Source organism: Anomaloglossus baeobatrachus, chromosome 3 (assembly GCF_048569485.1).
Source record: "Anomaloglossus baeobatrachus isolate aAnoBae1 chromosome 3, aAnoBae1.hap1, whole genome shotgun sequence".
In the NCBI taxonomy this organism is placed as follows: Eukaryota; Metazoa; Chordata; class Amphibia; order Anura; family Aromobatidae; genus Anomaloglossus; species Anomaloglossus baeobatrachus.
This window is the reverse complement of record NC_134355.1, coordinates 25,554,262-25,569,451: the sequence shown is the minus strand read 5'-3', so window position 1 is coordinate 25,569,451 and position 15,190 is coordinate 25,554,262. Positions and strand designations below refer to the sequence as shown.

At 45.6% G+C, this 15,190-nt stretch overlaps 1 protein-coding gene across 2 annotated transcripts; it reads left to right on the top strand.

Annotated features, from left to right (window-relative positions):
- The first annotated feature begins 654 nt into the window (after positions 1–654).
- On the top strand, positions 655–14,526 carry H3-3A (H3.3 histone A). Of its 2 annotated transcripts, none has more exons than XM_075337959.1 (4): positions 655–760; positions 2,055–2,209; positions 8,922–9,075; positions 13,540–14,526. In XM_075337959.1, exons 2-4 carry the CDS (start codon positions 2,082–2,084, stop codon positions 13,666–13,668), a joined length of 411 nt encoding a protein of 136 aa, XP_075194074.1. In that variant the 5' UTR covers positions 655–760; positions 2,055–2,081; the 3' UTR covers positions 13,669–14,526. The 2 variants fall into 2 exon arrangements, with proteins under 2 accessions (XP_075194074.1, XP_075194075.1); XM_075337960.1 differs by having other exon boundaries at positions 676–760; positions 2,052–2,209.
- Positions 14,527–15,190: the final 664 nt, after the last annotated feature.

Below are 15,190 nucleotides of genomic sequence, written 5' to 3'. Positions count from 1 at the left end.
GTGTCGGGCAGTAGTAGTGTGCGCTCCACATGTGTCGGGCAGTGGTAGTGTGCACTCCACATGTGTCGGGCAGTTGTAGTGTGCGCTCCACATGTGTCGGGCAGTGGTAGTGTGCGCTCCACATGTGTCGGGCAGTTGTAGTGTGCGCTCCACATGTGTCGGGCAGTGGTAGTGTGCACTCCACATGTGTCGGGCAGTGGTAGTGTGTGCTCCACATGTGTCGGGCAGTTGTAGTGTGCACTCCACATGTGTCGGGCAGTAGTAGTGTGCGCTCCACATGTGTCAGGCAGTAGTAGTGTGCGCTCCACATGTGTCGGGCAGTGGTAGTGTGCGCTCCACATGTGTCGGGCAGTGGTAGTGTGCGCTCCACATGTGTCGGGCAGTTGTAGTGTGCGCTCCACATGTGTCGGGCAGTGGTAGTGTGCACTCCACATGTGTCGGGCAGTAGTAGTGTGCGCTCCACATGTGTCTGGCAGTTGCAGTGTGCGCTCCACATGTGTCTGGCAGTGGTAGTGTGCGCTCCACATGTGTATGGCAGTGGTAGTGTGCGCTCCACATGTGTCGGGCAGTGGTAGTGTGCAGGAGCATGTCTTTGTGTTTGTACACACTCTTCCCTGGCTGGGCCTTCCCTCCATTGTGCCTGATTGGCTGCCGCTCGGAGAGGCAGCTTCTCAGCAGGGCTTGTGGGACACACCAATGTCAGCCATTTTTCAATTGTGTTTGCAGCCAGCAGCCTGTGCTCTCTCAGCTAGCCGGGAAGGTAAGTTTCTATTTGCAAATCCCTGACCCCAAACCGGACACAAAGCTCCCGAAACCGAGCCCCGAGCCCTGCCCTCCCCGCCGGGGCTGCCCCCATCCCCCTCCCGACCCCCCATACAAACTTTTTGGGGCTGCAAAGCCGGAGAGTGCCGCGTCCCCCTGCCTCACTCCTCAGACAAGGAGCTGCCTTCCCTGCTTTCCCTCCCCACTACCCAGGGCTTCTTTATTCGACAGAATCCCCCAATCCTGCAGCTGCATCCCCCCCAGACAAACACCAAGCTCCCCCTGACACCCTACACTAACAGGTTGGGCCCCCCCTGGCCTCTTTACTGTGGAGGAAAGTGCCTAAAAACCGTTGCAAAATGCCCCCCAAATGTCCCTGTGTTCCCCAGTTGCTGAGCTTCACCATCTTGTCTTTCTCAGTCTGGTCACCATATTTATTTCCCCTATAGCAGCTGCCACAGACAGAGCAGGGGACCCATGCGCCCTTTCTAGGGGGGCAGTTGGTATTTTTGGGCTCCCCGTCCCCCCCTGATCACCCCCTGCCCCCCCTGTGAGCCCCCCTTATTTACACGTGCTGGTTACATTGTATCGCTGCAGATTGTTACATTGTGTCAGTTTGGAGTCTCCGCCGATTCCACGCTCCGCTCGCTGCTGCCCCCACTTCCCACTCACAACACCCCCAAAGTGGACTGCTCAGCCCCCCAATGCTGACTGCTGAGGATTTTTTTGGGGGGTCTACCAGCACCTGGATTATTTTGCAGCAGCTGGGACCTGGCTGATGGGGGGGAGGGGTGACTACAAAGTGGCATTGCCCTGTAGTTTGCCCTTCTAAAGGGGGGTGGCAAGGACCTGCACCCACACAATTTGGAGGTTTTGTCCTGATCAGGGGGAGGGGGGGGGCTTTTTTATTGTTGTAGGGGGGGGGCAATGTTATTGTTTAATGTTTGCTTTGACTGTACATCTGGCTTCCCCCCCCCCAGATAGGGGATTATTAGTATTTGGGGGTCTTTGCACTGCACCCAGGATGTGCTGATTGGGGAGGGTGGGCTGTTATAGGATCGGTGCAGTTGCCCCCCACCTCCTTTTTTTTTAGGAATGTTTTTGTCAATGATAGTAAGAGGAGGAGGAGATCTCAGGATTGTGCAGCGCCACAGTTTAAAAACCGGTGATGTTGGGTGAATGGGATGTGCTGGAGACTCTGTCCCTGCCACTAATAACCGGCTCTCCTTGTGTTTCTGCCCCTCCACCTCCCCCCTCTCCCCCTCTGCTGCTGATCTGGGGGGGCTCAGCAGGTTTAGGACCCCTCTCTTCTCTACACCATGGCTCGTACCAAGCAGACAGCCCGTAAATCCACCGGTGGAAAAGCCCCCAGGAAGCAGCTGGCCACTAAGGCCGCCAGGAAGAGCGCGCCCTCTACCGGCGGGGTGAAGAAACCGCATCGTTACAGGTAAAAACAGGCTGATCTCTGCGCATGCGTGCACCAGCTCAATCAATGTCAGTCTGAAATCCTACATCTGTCCATGTATATACATAACAATTGTAGGGGTTTTTTTATTTATGCAACATTGATTGTGATGCTGATTTTTTTGCAATAAGGTTGATTTATATATATTTTTTCTAATTTTATTTTTTTTTTTTTATTAAGTTTGCTATTTAAGTGCATTTTAATTTGCATGCTGCTTCTGATGGTGCTGGGCTCTGCTGCTCATTGATGGGGAGGGGCACTAAGGGGTTAAATTAAAGCAAAGTCTCCTGTCTGGCTGCAGGGATTGCAGAAGCACAAGCCAAAGCGGCGATTGATCGTCAGTGTCAGCCCTCCGCTGATTTCTGATATTCGAAGGTTTTCAGCAATTTTTATAATTTTATTTTTTTTTTTTATTATTATTTTATATTTTTATTTTTATGTTCTTCTTGCCTGGGTTAGGCGGGTGTCGGGTGCTGTGGCCTCGTCTGTGCTGATGATGATGATGATTGGCCACTAACATGTCCTGGGGGGGTAGGGTGGGGGCGGGGTGGCCGCTGCTCCCACTCGTTTCCCCGGTCCGTGGATGTTGGCACGGTTCCCACCAGCTCCGGCAGACACTGCACCGCACGGAGCGGCCTCTAGAGGGCGATGGCGTGCGGCCGCGCTCAGTCTGATCCTGCATTAACCCGTTATATACTGGTGCAAGTTACCAACAGCCCTAATTATAATGTCAGGGGAAGATTGCAGATGGTGATATCCGTTATATTCCTGTCCAATACAAGATTTGCACTCGGAATGCTTCTACATACATTTTTTTGTTTGATCACTATATAAATCCACATGATTTTAATGTATTGCTTCACTAGTCTGTATTATACTCCAGAGCTGCACTCACTCACTGTGTACATAAATTACTGATCCTGAGCTACCTCCTGTATTGTACTCCAGAACTGCACTCACTATTCTGCTCCTGCAGTCACTGTGTGCATACATTACTGATCCTGAGTTACCTCCTGTATTATACTCCAGAGCTGCACTCACTATTCTGCTGGTGCAGTCACTGTGTGCATACATTACTGATCCTGAGTTACCTCCTGTATTATACTCCAGAGCCGCACTCACTATTCTGCTGGTGCAGTCACTGTGTGCATACATTACTGATCCTGAGTTACCTCCTGTATTATACTCCAGAGCTGCACTCACTATTCTGCTGGTGCAGTCACTGTGTGCATACATTACTGATCCTGAGTTACCTCCTGTATTATACTCCAGAGCTGCACTCACTATTCTGCTAGTGCTGTCCCTGTGTACATACATTACATTACTGATCCTGAGTTACCTCCTGTATTATACTCCAGAGCTGCACTCACTATTCTGCTGGTGCAGTCACTGTGTACATACATTACTGATCCTGAGTTACATCCTGTATTATACTCCAGAGCCGCACTCACTATTCTGCTGGTGCAGTCACTGTGTGCATACATTACTGATCCTGAGTTACCTCCTGTATTATACTCCAGAGCTGCACTCACTATTCTGCTGGTGCAGTCACTGTGTGCATACATTACTGATCCTGAGTTACCTCCTGTATTATACTCCAGAGCTGCACTCACTATTCTGCTAGTGCAGTCACTGTGTACATACATTACATTACTGATCCTGAGTTACCTCCTGTATTATACTCCAGAGCTGCACTCACTATTCTGCTGGTGCAGTCACTGTGTACATACATTACTGATCCTGAGTTACATCCTGTATTATACTCCAGAGCTGCACTCACTATTCTGCTGGAGCAGTCGCTGTGTACATACATTACATTACTGATCCTGAGTTTCCTCTTGTATTATACTCCAGAGCTGCAATCACTATTCTGTTGGTGCAGTCACTGTGTACACACATTACTGATCCGGAGTTACCTCCTGTATTATACTCCAGAGCTGCACTCACTATTCTGCTGGTGCAGTCACTGTGTACATACATTACTGATCCTGAGTTACCTCCTGTATTATACTCCAGAGCTGCACTCACTATCCTGCTGGTGCAGTCACTGTGTATATTACATTACTGATCCTGAGTTACCTCCTGTATTATACTCCAGAGCTGCACTCACTATTCTGCTGCTTCAGTCACTATGTACTTACATTAATGATCCTGAGCTACCTCCTGTATTATACTCCAGAGCTGCATTTTTTTTTTTGATAAATGTAAATCTGTCACCAGGTTTTTGTTCCCTCATTTAAGAGCAGCATAATGTAGAGACAGAGACCCTGATTCCAGCGATGTGTCACTTACTGAGCTGTTTGCTGACATGTTGATAAATTCAATGTTTTCTCTGCTGCAGATCTAGCAGTGATAGTCATGAATATGCTGGACTACCGGCAGCACGCCAAGTAGTCCTGTAATGATTAATCAGTTGTTTTATCAAAACTACACTAAGTAGCTCAGTAAGTGACAAATCGCTGGAATCAGGATCTCTGCCCCTAAGTTATGCTGCTCTCATATTAGGATGCAAAAACCTGGTGACGGGTTCATTTTAATTTTAAATCCCTACTTGCTTATTGTCTGCTCACAGCTTGTTCTGGTAATATATGCATTCTTAGAAGCTAAATTGTTAGGAGTGTGATTAAAAACCAAGTTTACAGCTCAAGAATATAATACAAGATGTAAGTTAAGATATGTAATGTATGTATACAGAGACTGCACCAGCAGAATAGTGAGTGCAGCTCTGGAGTATAATACAGGAGGTAACTCAGGATCAGTAATGTAATGTATGTACACATTGACTGCACCAGCAGAATAGTGAGTGCAGCTCTGGAGTATAATACAGGAGGTAACTCAGGATCAGTAATGTAATGTATGTACACAGTGACTGCACCAGCAGAATAGTGAGTGCAGCTCTGGAGTATAATACAGGAGGTAACTCAGGATCAGTAATGTATGTACACAGTGACTGCACCAGCAGAATAGTGAGTGCAGCTCTGGGGTATAATACAGGATGTAACTCAGGATCAGTAATGTAATGTATGTACACAGTGACTGCACCAGCAGAATAGTGAGTGCAGCTCTGGAGTATAATACAGGAGGTAACTCATGATCAGTAATGTAATGTATGTACACAGTGACTGCACCAGCAGAATAGTGAGTGCAGCTCTGGAGTATAATACAGGATGTAACTCAGGATCAGTAATGTATGTACACAGTGACTGCACCAGCAGAATAGTGAGTGCAGCTCTGGAGTATAATACAGGATGTAACTCAGGATCAGTAATGTAATGTATGTACACAGTGACTGCACCAGCAGAATAGTGAGTGCAGCTCTGGAGTATAATACAGGAGGTAACTCATGATCAGTAATGTAATGTATGTACACAGTGACTGCAGCAGCAGAATAGTGAGTGCAGCTCATTTTGTTTCCTGTCTGGTCGTAGGTTTCCAATTTATTATATTGATTCTTGGTGTAATGTACATTTCGCTAACGTGCTCTGGTGGTTATGCCGGTCATAATGGCAGTACAGGGTCTCTGGTCCTTGGTGACCTCCTGCTCCATTATCTCTGCAGTCAGTGTCTTCCATGCCTTGTGAGGCAGGAAAGCTTTTACTCCCATTTTTTTTTTTTTTTAATCTTGCGTGTATAGCGCTGGGTCCGGGCAGCAGAGCTCAGTCTGTGCGATGTGCTTATAGAGCAGCAAATCCTGGGGAAAGCCCCGGCCGCTGATGGGCTGAGCGCTGGGAACTCAAACTCTCCCATGTTACTACTTATTGGAAATCTCCCTGCTGTTCATTCAGGTCCTTATTACTTTAAGACCAATAGAATGTGTGTATGTATATATACAGTATATTACAGCAAGCAGACATCTTAATTGTTGTATTGTCTAAAGTACTCTAAGTCCAATATATATATATATATATATATATATATATACATAATGTACATATACACACATACACACATTATATATGTGTGTGTGTATATGTACATAATATGTATGTATGTATGTATGTATGTATGTATGTATGTATGTATGTATGTATGTATGTATGTATGTATGTATGTATGTATGTATATATATATATATATATATATATATATATATCGAAGCGTACTTTAGACACGATACAACAGTCAAGATCTGCACTTGCTGTCAGTGAATCTGAGCAGTCCTATACTTTGGTCACAAATGTGAAGGTTTGCTGCAGTGATGGTGATTTTTTTTTGCACCTGCTGATTGGCGCCATCAGTGCTGTTCGTGCTACCATGACAGTAGCGCGCTGCCATTTCTGCCTGCATAGGTTAAACAAGTATTTTAAACTCCATAGGCGCCGTGCAGCCAAAAAGCTCAGTATTTTGTTATGCGCCGTCCTGCGTGCATGAGAAGGCACCCCTCGAAGGGTCAATACCTTAGCAACTTTATGCGCTAAACATAAGACCATAGCATCAGAATTTCTCTCTTTTCTACTTTCTCTTAATATTCAATTAAAAAAAAAAAAAAAAAAATAAAAATTGCAGTTCACTCTTTGAACACCAGGGGGCACCAGAAGTCTTGATCAGCAGAGTTATTTATTTATTACTGTACAGTCGGGTTAAAATGATCAGTGGAAGGAATTACTGCTTGAGACTAGATAGGCAGGACTGCCGAGCCCAAAGTGGCACAGAGGAGAATATTTATATAGGTCTCACTATATTGGTAATTGATGGCTGCTGAGACCTGTCCTGTCAAAACTCAATAGGTTGAAATAGTTTTAACCCCCAAAACCTCCAATAACATCTATTTACTGGATAAAACTTGGTCTTCAGCTTTCCAAGATAATTCTGTTATAATCCGGACCCTAATATTCGCTTGAAACATCTGCGTCCTATTTAATTTTGCAAAGTTTTGAGTGATTGTCTTTTAAGCGATTGTACAGAAAAGAGAAAATCAAAAAAGATAGTGCTGCTCCCGTCCAGATTGTGCATCTTATTGCAGCTTAGTCTCATTCACTTAAGCTGATCTGCAATACCAGACACAACCAACATACAGGGGAGGCGCTGTTTATGGAAAAAAGTCTGCTTTTTTTTTTTTTTTTTTTTTCGTAATAAACTTTAGGCCCAATTCATCAGTTTGCACTTAAAAACGTTTTCACTAAAGTTTTTTTAAAATGGCGCAAAATGTTAGAACAAGTAGTTTATGGTTATCTCCTAACTGGAGTGACATCTATGTCTTTATCGCATGGGCAGCTGAAGGGGGCGCCAAATTAATCAGGAGGCGCTCGGTGCTTAATGAATATGGGGCGTCCGGCTCATGCGGATTCACCGCTTTTTGTATCAGTTTGTCGTAAACCCTTTTTACTGCAGATGGCCACGCTGTTTTGCAGTTTTTTACAATTGAAACATATGGGAAATATTTTAGCTTGACACGCCACTGAGCCACCTAAAGGAACTTGTCACTGGCGACTATAAGCTGCGGCCACCACCACTGAGCCTTTAATAATACTGTATATAAGAGCCCAGGCTGCTGTGTAGAATGTAAAAAACACCTTTATAACACTCACCTAGTGGACGGTCAGCTCTGGCGCCCTCCTCCTCCTCTCTCTGCGCTCTGGCGCCCTCCTCCTCCTCTCTCTCTGCGCTCTGGCGCCCTCCTCCTCCTCTCTCTCTGCGCTCTGGCGCCCTCCTCCTCCTCCTCCTCTCTGCGCTCTGGCGCCCTCCTCCTCCTCCTCCTCCTCTCTGCGCTCTGGCGCCCTCCTCCTCCTCCTCCTCCTCTCTGCGCTCTGGCGCCCTCCTCCTCCTCTCTCTCTGCGCTCTGGCGCCCTCCTCCTCCTCTCTCTCTGCGCTCTGGCGCCCTCCTCCTCCTCCTCTCTCTGCGCTCTGGCGCCCTCCTCCTCCTCTCTCTCTGCGCTCTGGCGCCCTCCTCCTCCTCTCTCTCTGCGCTCTGGCGCCCTCCTCCTCCTCTCTCTCTGCGCTCTGGCGCCCTCCTCCTCCTCTCTCTCTGCGCTCTGGCGCCCTCCTCCTCCTCCTCTCTCTGCGCTCTGGCGCCCTCCTCCTTCTGAAGGCTGGGTGCATGACGTCTCCTACACCATGCACATAAGGCGGCATTGAGGTCCTGCGCAGGCGCATTTCCGTCTGATGTGCTCAGAGCAGATCAAAGTATTGTAGTGCGCATGCGCAGGCAGCCTCTGATCTTTCCTCGCGCCTGTGCATTACAGTACTTTAATGATCTGCCCTCAGCAAGGCAGATCATAGTGTGCCTGCGCAGGACCGCAATACCAGCCTGCACTAGATAGGACAGAGATCGCAGCAGAGGAGGAGCCGGACCAGAGAGCAACGACGCCCATCAGACCGCCCCCTAGGGGAGTATTATAAAACTGATTTTTACATTATACAGCGGCCCGGGCTCCTATATACAGTATTCTAGAATGTTGTATGTAAGAGCTCACTGGTGGTGGCTGCAGGTTATAGGCCCAAAATCTGGTGACAGGTTCCCTTTGAGCGGTATGTGATGCAGCTGGACTCGTGCATTGTGTTCCTGTATCTATGCGGCACTGTCCTGTAACGTGAGACCCCACCATGCGGCATCTTCCAGGGTCAGACAGTAAGCCGAGCTCCTGAAAAAGAACACGCGTATCAGTTTGCTGCGCTGTTGTCCTCGTCTGCTGTTTCGTGCCTCGCCGTACGCTGTGATTTCACACTTGTTTTTTTTTCTCCTTTTGTCGTTAAGGCCGGGTACTGTCGCTCTTCGTGAGATCAGACGTTACCAGAAGTCCACTGAGTTGCTGATCCGCAAGCTGCCCTTCCAGCGTCTGGTCCGTGAGATCGCCCAGGACTTCAAAACAGATCTGCGCTTCCAGAGCGCTGCTATCGGTGCTTTGCAGGTAAATTACACACACACCACACCACACCCACTCTTTGAGCACTTGAGTGTTCATATATTGTGTGGAATTGAGCAACGTTTTTTGTTTTTTTTTCAGTTTTGAGTTGAAACCTTTTATTATGCTTCAGAGCTGCACTCATAGTTCTGCTGTTTCATTGGAAATGGTGAAGGTGCCTGAGACACATCCCTGATAGCTTCAGTAAGAAAATGTGCATTGTGTTACTTGTAAAGGTGACCATTTCACTAATGAAAATGACCAGAACAATCTCTATACAGACACTTGGCAAACAGAGGATGCTTTGAGATTTTAGCTCTGAAGCCTGCTATTTTGTCACTGGAGCTTTAGAGTATAATACAAGAGGTAACTCAGGATCAGTAATGTATGTACACAGTGACTGCACCAGCAGAATAGTGAGTGCAGCTCTGGAGTATAATGCAGGAGGTGACTCAGGATCAGTAATGTAATGTATGTACACAGTGACTGCACCAGCAGAATAGTGAGTGCAGCTCTGGAGTATAATACAGGATATAACTCAGGATCAGTAATGTAATGTATGTACACAGTGACTGCACCAGCAGAATAGTGAGTGCAGCTCTGGAGTATAATACAGGATATAACTCAGGATCAGTAATGTAATGTATGTACACAGTGACTGCACCAGCAGAATAGGGAGTGCAGCTCTGGAGTATAATACAGGAGGTAACTCAGGATCAGTAATGTAATGTATGTACACAGTGACTGCACCAGCAGAATAGTGAGTGCAGCTCTGGAGGATAATACAGGAGGTAACTCAGGATCAGTACAGGATAAGTTATTAGCTGTGATAGGACAATCCCTTCTCTTTGGAGCTTTCTTGTGCCAGTGTTATTTTAACAAGATTATTACTTGCAGATTGGCGGCTGGACATGCAGCTAATTTTGCAGCCATAATGTAATACCCGGCCTGCTGCTTGCCTCTTCCACTTGTAAATTGGCCGCGGTGTGCGGCTTTTTCACTTCAGCCCTTTCTATATTTTGGATTTTATTAAAATAGCTGCGGGCCGATTCCTGTGATGTGTGAACCTTCTCAGCACATTGTGCAGGACTGCGCTGATTGATATTCAAGACTCCGCTTCATTCCCGCAGCCTCAGGGGCCAGCGCCTCCGACCCGCACACAGGAGCGTCCTGCAGTAGAAGAAATGGCTGCAATGGTTTTTTTTTTCATATGCAAAAACAAATGTTACAGCTTTTGTTTACACCCATGTATCAGAGCCGCTGCAGACTGTACCATGACTGCCCTTCTTTAAAATAATGTGCGGCGATTTACTGGATGCCCCCCGGCCAGTCCCCTCTGCCCTCCGGCGGTCTCCTCGATGCACCCTCGGCCAGTCCCCTCTGTCGGTCCTTTGGATGCCTCCCAGCCAGTCCCCTCTGTCCTCCGGCGGTCTTTTGGATGCCTCCCAGCCAGTCCCCTCTGTCCTCCGGTGGTCTTTTGGATGCCCCCCAGCCAGTCCCCTCTGTCCTCCGGCGGTCTTTTGGATGCCTCCCAGCCAGTCCCCTCTGTCCTCCGGCGGTCTTTTGGATGCCCCCCAGCCAGTCCCCTCTGTCCTCCGGCGGTCATTGCCAGGGGATGATTAGTCAGCAAATTGAATCCCCTACAGTGGCCATTACAGGAGAAGTGTAGCATTACAGCAGGCACTGGTACTGTCTGCTGGCCTATATGGATTATAGAGAAGGATCCCGGGCAGAGGACGTCCATAACATCCATGTGCACTAATAGGATGGGAAATGGTGGTTCCCCCTGCGTGGCTCCAGGACACGTATTGCATGTGTAAAGCCATTTTTATTCTATGCGCAGTCTCCATCCATGAGAGCCGCATCCATTGACTACACAAGTTAATCAGAAGAGATAATATATATATGTATGTGTGTGTATGTATGTATGTATATATATATATATTTTATATTTTTATGATTATTTATTTATTTTTTTTTTTTTTTAATTCTTCCCCCTCCCCCCGTGCCAAACAGTTGAGCGGAATAATGACAGAAATTAGTTAAGTCCTTATTTTTTTCGGCACGGATGATTTGATGCAATCATGAAGGGCTGTGTTTACTTGCCAATTTAAAATATCTATTTTTCAGGGTCACACTAAAATTTTAGTATAAACAAAATCTCCATCACCAGTCGCAAGCTGCCTGAGGTCGCTGCAAAATCATTCTCTAGGTGTCGAATAGCCATAATAAATATATACCATATATGTCCTTCCTTTTTATAAATGTAGCGATAGGGATATGAAAAATAAAAAAAAATAATTTTCTTTACTTATAAATATACATTTATATATTTTTTTTGGAGATATAAAAATATAGATTTTTCACAGGGCGGTCCAAAAGTAGGTAGACAGTAGGAGTATAGGGTTAGCAAACATGGTGTAAAGTGAAACTGACTCAGTTGCCCTTAGCAACCAATCAGATTCCAGTTTTCAACACTGTTTGGAAAATGAAAGGTAGAATCTGATTGGTTTCAATCAGATTCATGGTATAAAGTGAAACTGAGTCAGTTTCACTTTATACCATGTTTGATAACATGTTAAAAAAAAAAAGACCTAAAATAAAAATAATTACTCTGCGTAATTACTAGATATAATCTGTAGACCCGCCCCAGAGGATCCTGTGAGCCATGCCCTATAGCTAAAGAACTATAATATATTAACCCCCTTCACGACCGGCCGGCCGATTTTTCGCTTTCCGGTTTGTTTTTTTTTCGCTATTCTTTTTCTGAGACGTAACTTTTTTTTTATTTTTCAGTCAATATGGTCATGTGAGGGCTCATTTTTTGCGGAACGAGCTGTAATTTTAAATGAAACAATCAGTTGTACCATATAGTACGGGAAAACGGCAAAAAAATTCCAAATGCAGAAAAATTGCAAAAAAAAGTGCGATAGCACTATGGTTTTTGAGATATTTTATTCAGTGTTCACTATATAGTAAAACTGATGTGTGGGTGTGATGCCTCAGGTCAGTGCGAGTTCGTAGACACCAAACATGTATAGGTTTACTTTTATATAAGGGGTTAAAAAAAAAAATCGGAAGTTTGTCCAAAAAAAGTGGCGCACGTTTTACGCCATATTCCGTGACCCGTAGCCTTCTCATTTTTCGGGATCTATGGCTCAGTGACTACTTATTTTTTGCGTCTCGAGCTGACGTTTTTAACAGTACCATTTTTGCGCAGATGCTACTTTTTGATCGCCTCTTATTGCATTTTGCGCAAAAGTTGTGGCGACAAAAAAACGTCGTTTTGGAATTTTTTTGCTGCTATGTCGTATATACTGATCAGATGAATTGATTTTATATTTTGATCGGGCGTTTCTGAACGCGGCGATACCAAATGTGTGTATTTTTTTTACCCTTTAATTTTCAATAAGGCGATTGGGGGGTGATTTGAACTTTTTAGGTATTTTTTGTTTTTTTATTTTTTATTTTACTAGTCCCCCTAGGGGGCTATTGCGATCAGCAGTCCCTATTGCTCTGCACGATCTGCTGATCACAGCTACCTAGCTGTAAACAGCAGATACGCGCACTGTCTTTTTCACTGTGCAGCGGGCACAGCGAAAGTGAAAGCAAGTCATGTGTAGTACAGGACCCTGTGCTACCATGACAACTATCGGAAGTCACGTGATCGCGTCACGTGACTTCCGGTATCGGGCGGTAAGTAAAAGTTTACCGCTATCACGCTTATAATGGCGCTGTCACATATTGACAGCGCCATATAAGGGGTTAAACGGCACGATCAGATAACTATTCTGCTCGTGCCTAGCAGGCACACCTCTCAGCTGTGAATATCAGCTGAGATGTGTGCCGATCGCAGCATGCTGCCGCCGGCAGACCGCGGGCAGTAACGTTATGACCGCTAGGACGTAATTTTACTGCACGCGGTCGTTAAGGGGTTAAAGTTTTTATAATCTCCTTTTTTGTTTAAATTTTTTTTTAATGTATATATTTTTCTTTAGCAATAGGGCGTGGCTCATGGGATCCTCTGGGGCGGGTCTATAGGTTGTTCTGCATTATTACTAAGTCACGCCTCTTTGTAAAGAGAAATTTATACCAAATAAATTTATACCTATAAATTTATACCAAATAAAGCCCGCTCTTCCTTCTTTCTGGTACCGTCCAGCAGATTTAAGAGAATAAATGGGGATTACTAAGAGGAGCAGCAGGGGTAAAATGAGAGCAAAAACCGTCCAAATTTCGACTGCCTTTACGATGTCCTTTCCTGTGACCGCCCAGCAGTATATCCCATTGGCTTTGTTCACACGTATGTTATGGGGCAGCCTTTATACATATTATCTAGGGCGGCTTGTGACTAGATAAGCAATGTAAGAATGCCTGAGAATAATCCATTTCTATGTTCCTGTATATTTTCTCCATTGTTCTCTGTATTTTCCTGACTGATGTTTTCTTCTGTCCCCTCTTGTCTCCTAGGAGGCCAGCGAGGCCTACCTGGTCGGCCTGTTTGAAGACACCAACTTGTGCGCTATCCACGCCAAACGCGTCACGATTATGCCAAAAGACATCCAGCTAGCACGTCGCATACGCGGAGAACGCGCCTAAAAACAAAAAAAAACAAACCCCGAAAATTCCTATCTTGTCATCTACAAGCCTGAAAAAAATAAAAAATCTCTTCTTCCTTGTAATTGGTAGTTTGAGCGTTAGATATATATTTTTTTTTTCTCCATGGGGTTACAAAGGTACCTAAATATATGGTTGTGAATGGAAATGTAGGGGACAGGTTCAGGTGTGGGCAAACTTCTTCCATTATTTTTCATTCTTGTGACTTTTTTAGTTTTTTCTTTCTTGAAAGCGGGGTGACATCCTACATTCACCGTGCATCCGTCACCTTAACTCCGCCGAGGCGGCCATTTTACGAGCTGAATTCAGTCAGCCTGAAATTCAACAGGAACCCGGTCACTCAGACGTGAGGTGAGGACGCACCTCGCGCCTCCGTGCCATCTCTGGTTCTTATTGAAGTGGATTTGTTTCATAAACACTGGTGCTGCCCTCCGTAAAACGGCTGCTTTCCTCTGTTCAGCCCACAAAATGGCCGCCTGTGCCGCGTAAGGATGCCGAGCACGTTTTCTATATATTCTACAGAACCTCGTTCATTGACGTAACCGTGTCAACTTTGTAAGAAAAATTACAAATAAAGCATTGAGGGGGTTTTTTTTTGTTTTTTTTTTTTTTCTGGACAATGCCAGCATTTGGATTTTTTTTTTTCTTTTTTTCTTGAGTAAAATTCTTATTGATGGCGACTTAAGTGTTTGTAGCATTTTTGCCATGTAGAGAAATTCCATCCATTCACATTTTATTTTTTTCTAATGGAGTCGTCCTACATTCAGCTACATGTTTTTAATGTTGTCGTCTGTCTTCTGTGCTGTCCTGTAAGTTTGCTATTAAAAGACATTAAACTACTTTTGGTTTATTGGAATTTTTTTTTTATTTTATTCGTTTAACAAGGAAAATAGCAGCCACAGATAAATGCATTCTCTTAAAGGGCACTACACTAATAAAAAGGACGTTAAGGTAATTGAGGGGTTGGCCACTCAGAGCCTTATCCCTTTTTACGGAAGATGTGGGGCCACTCGGAGCCTTATCCCTTTTTACGGAAGATGTGGGGCCACTCGGAGCCTTGTCCCTTTGTAGGAAAGTTGAAGGCACTCTGAGCCTTATCCTTATGTTGGGGAGGTGGTGGGCACTCTGAGCCTTATCCTTATGTTGGGGAGGTGGTGGGCACTCTGAGCCTTATCCTTATGTTGGGGAGGTGGTGGGCACTCTGAGCCTTATCCTTATGTTGGGGAGGTGGTGGGCACTCTGAGCCTTATCCTTATGTTGGGGAGGTGGTGGGCACTCTGAGCCTTATCCCTTTTTTTACGGAGTTGGGGCCACTGAGCCTTATTCCTTTTTTTACGGAGTTGGGGCCACTCTGAGCCTTATCCCTTTTTTTACGGAGTTGGGGCCACTCTGAGCCTTATCCCTTTTTTTACGGAGTTGGGGCCACTCTGAGCCTTATCCCTTTTTTTTACGGCGTTGGGGCCACTCTGAGCCTTATCCCTTTTTTTACGGAGTTGGGGCCACT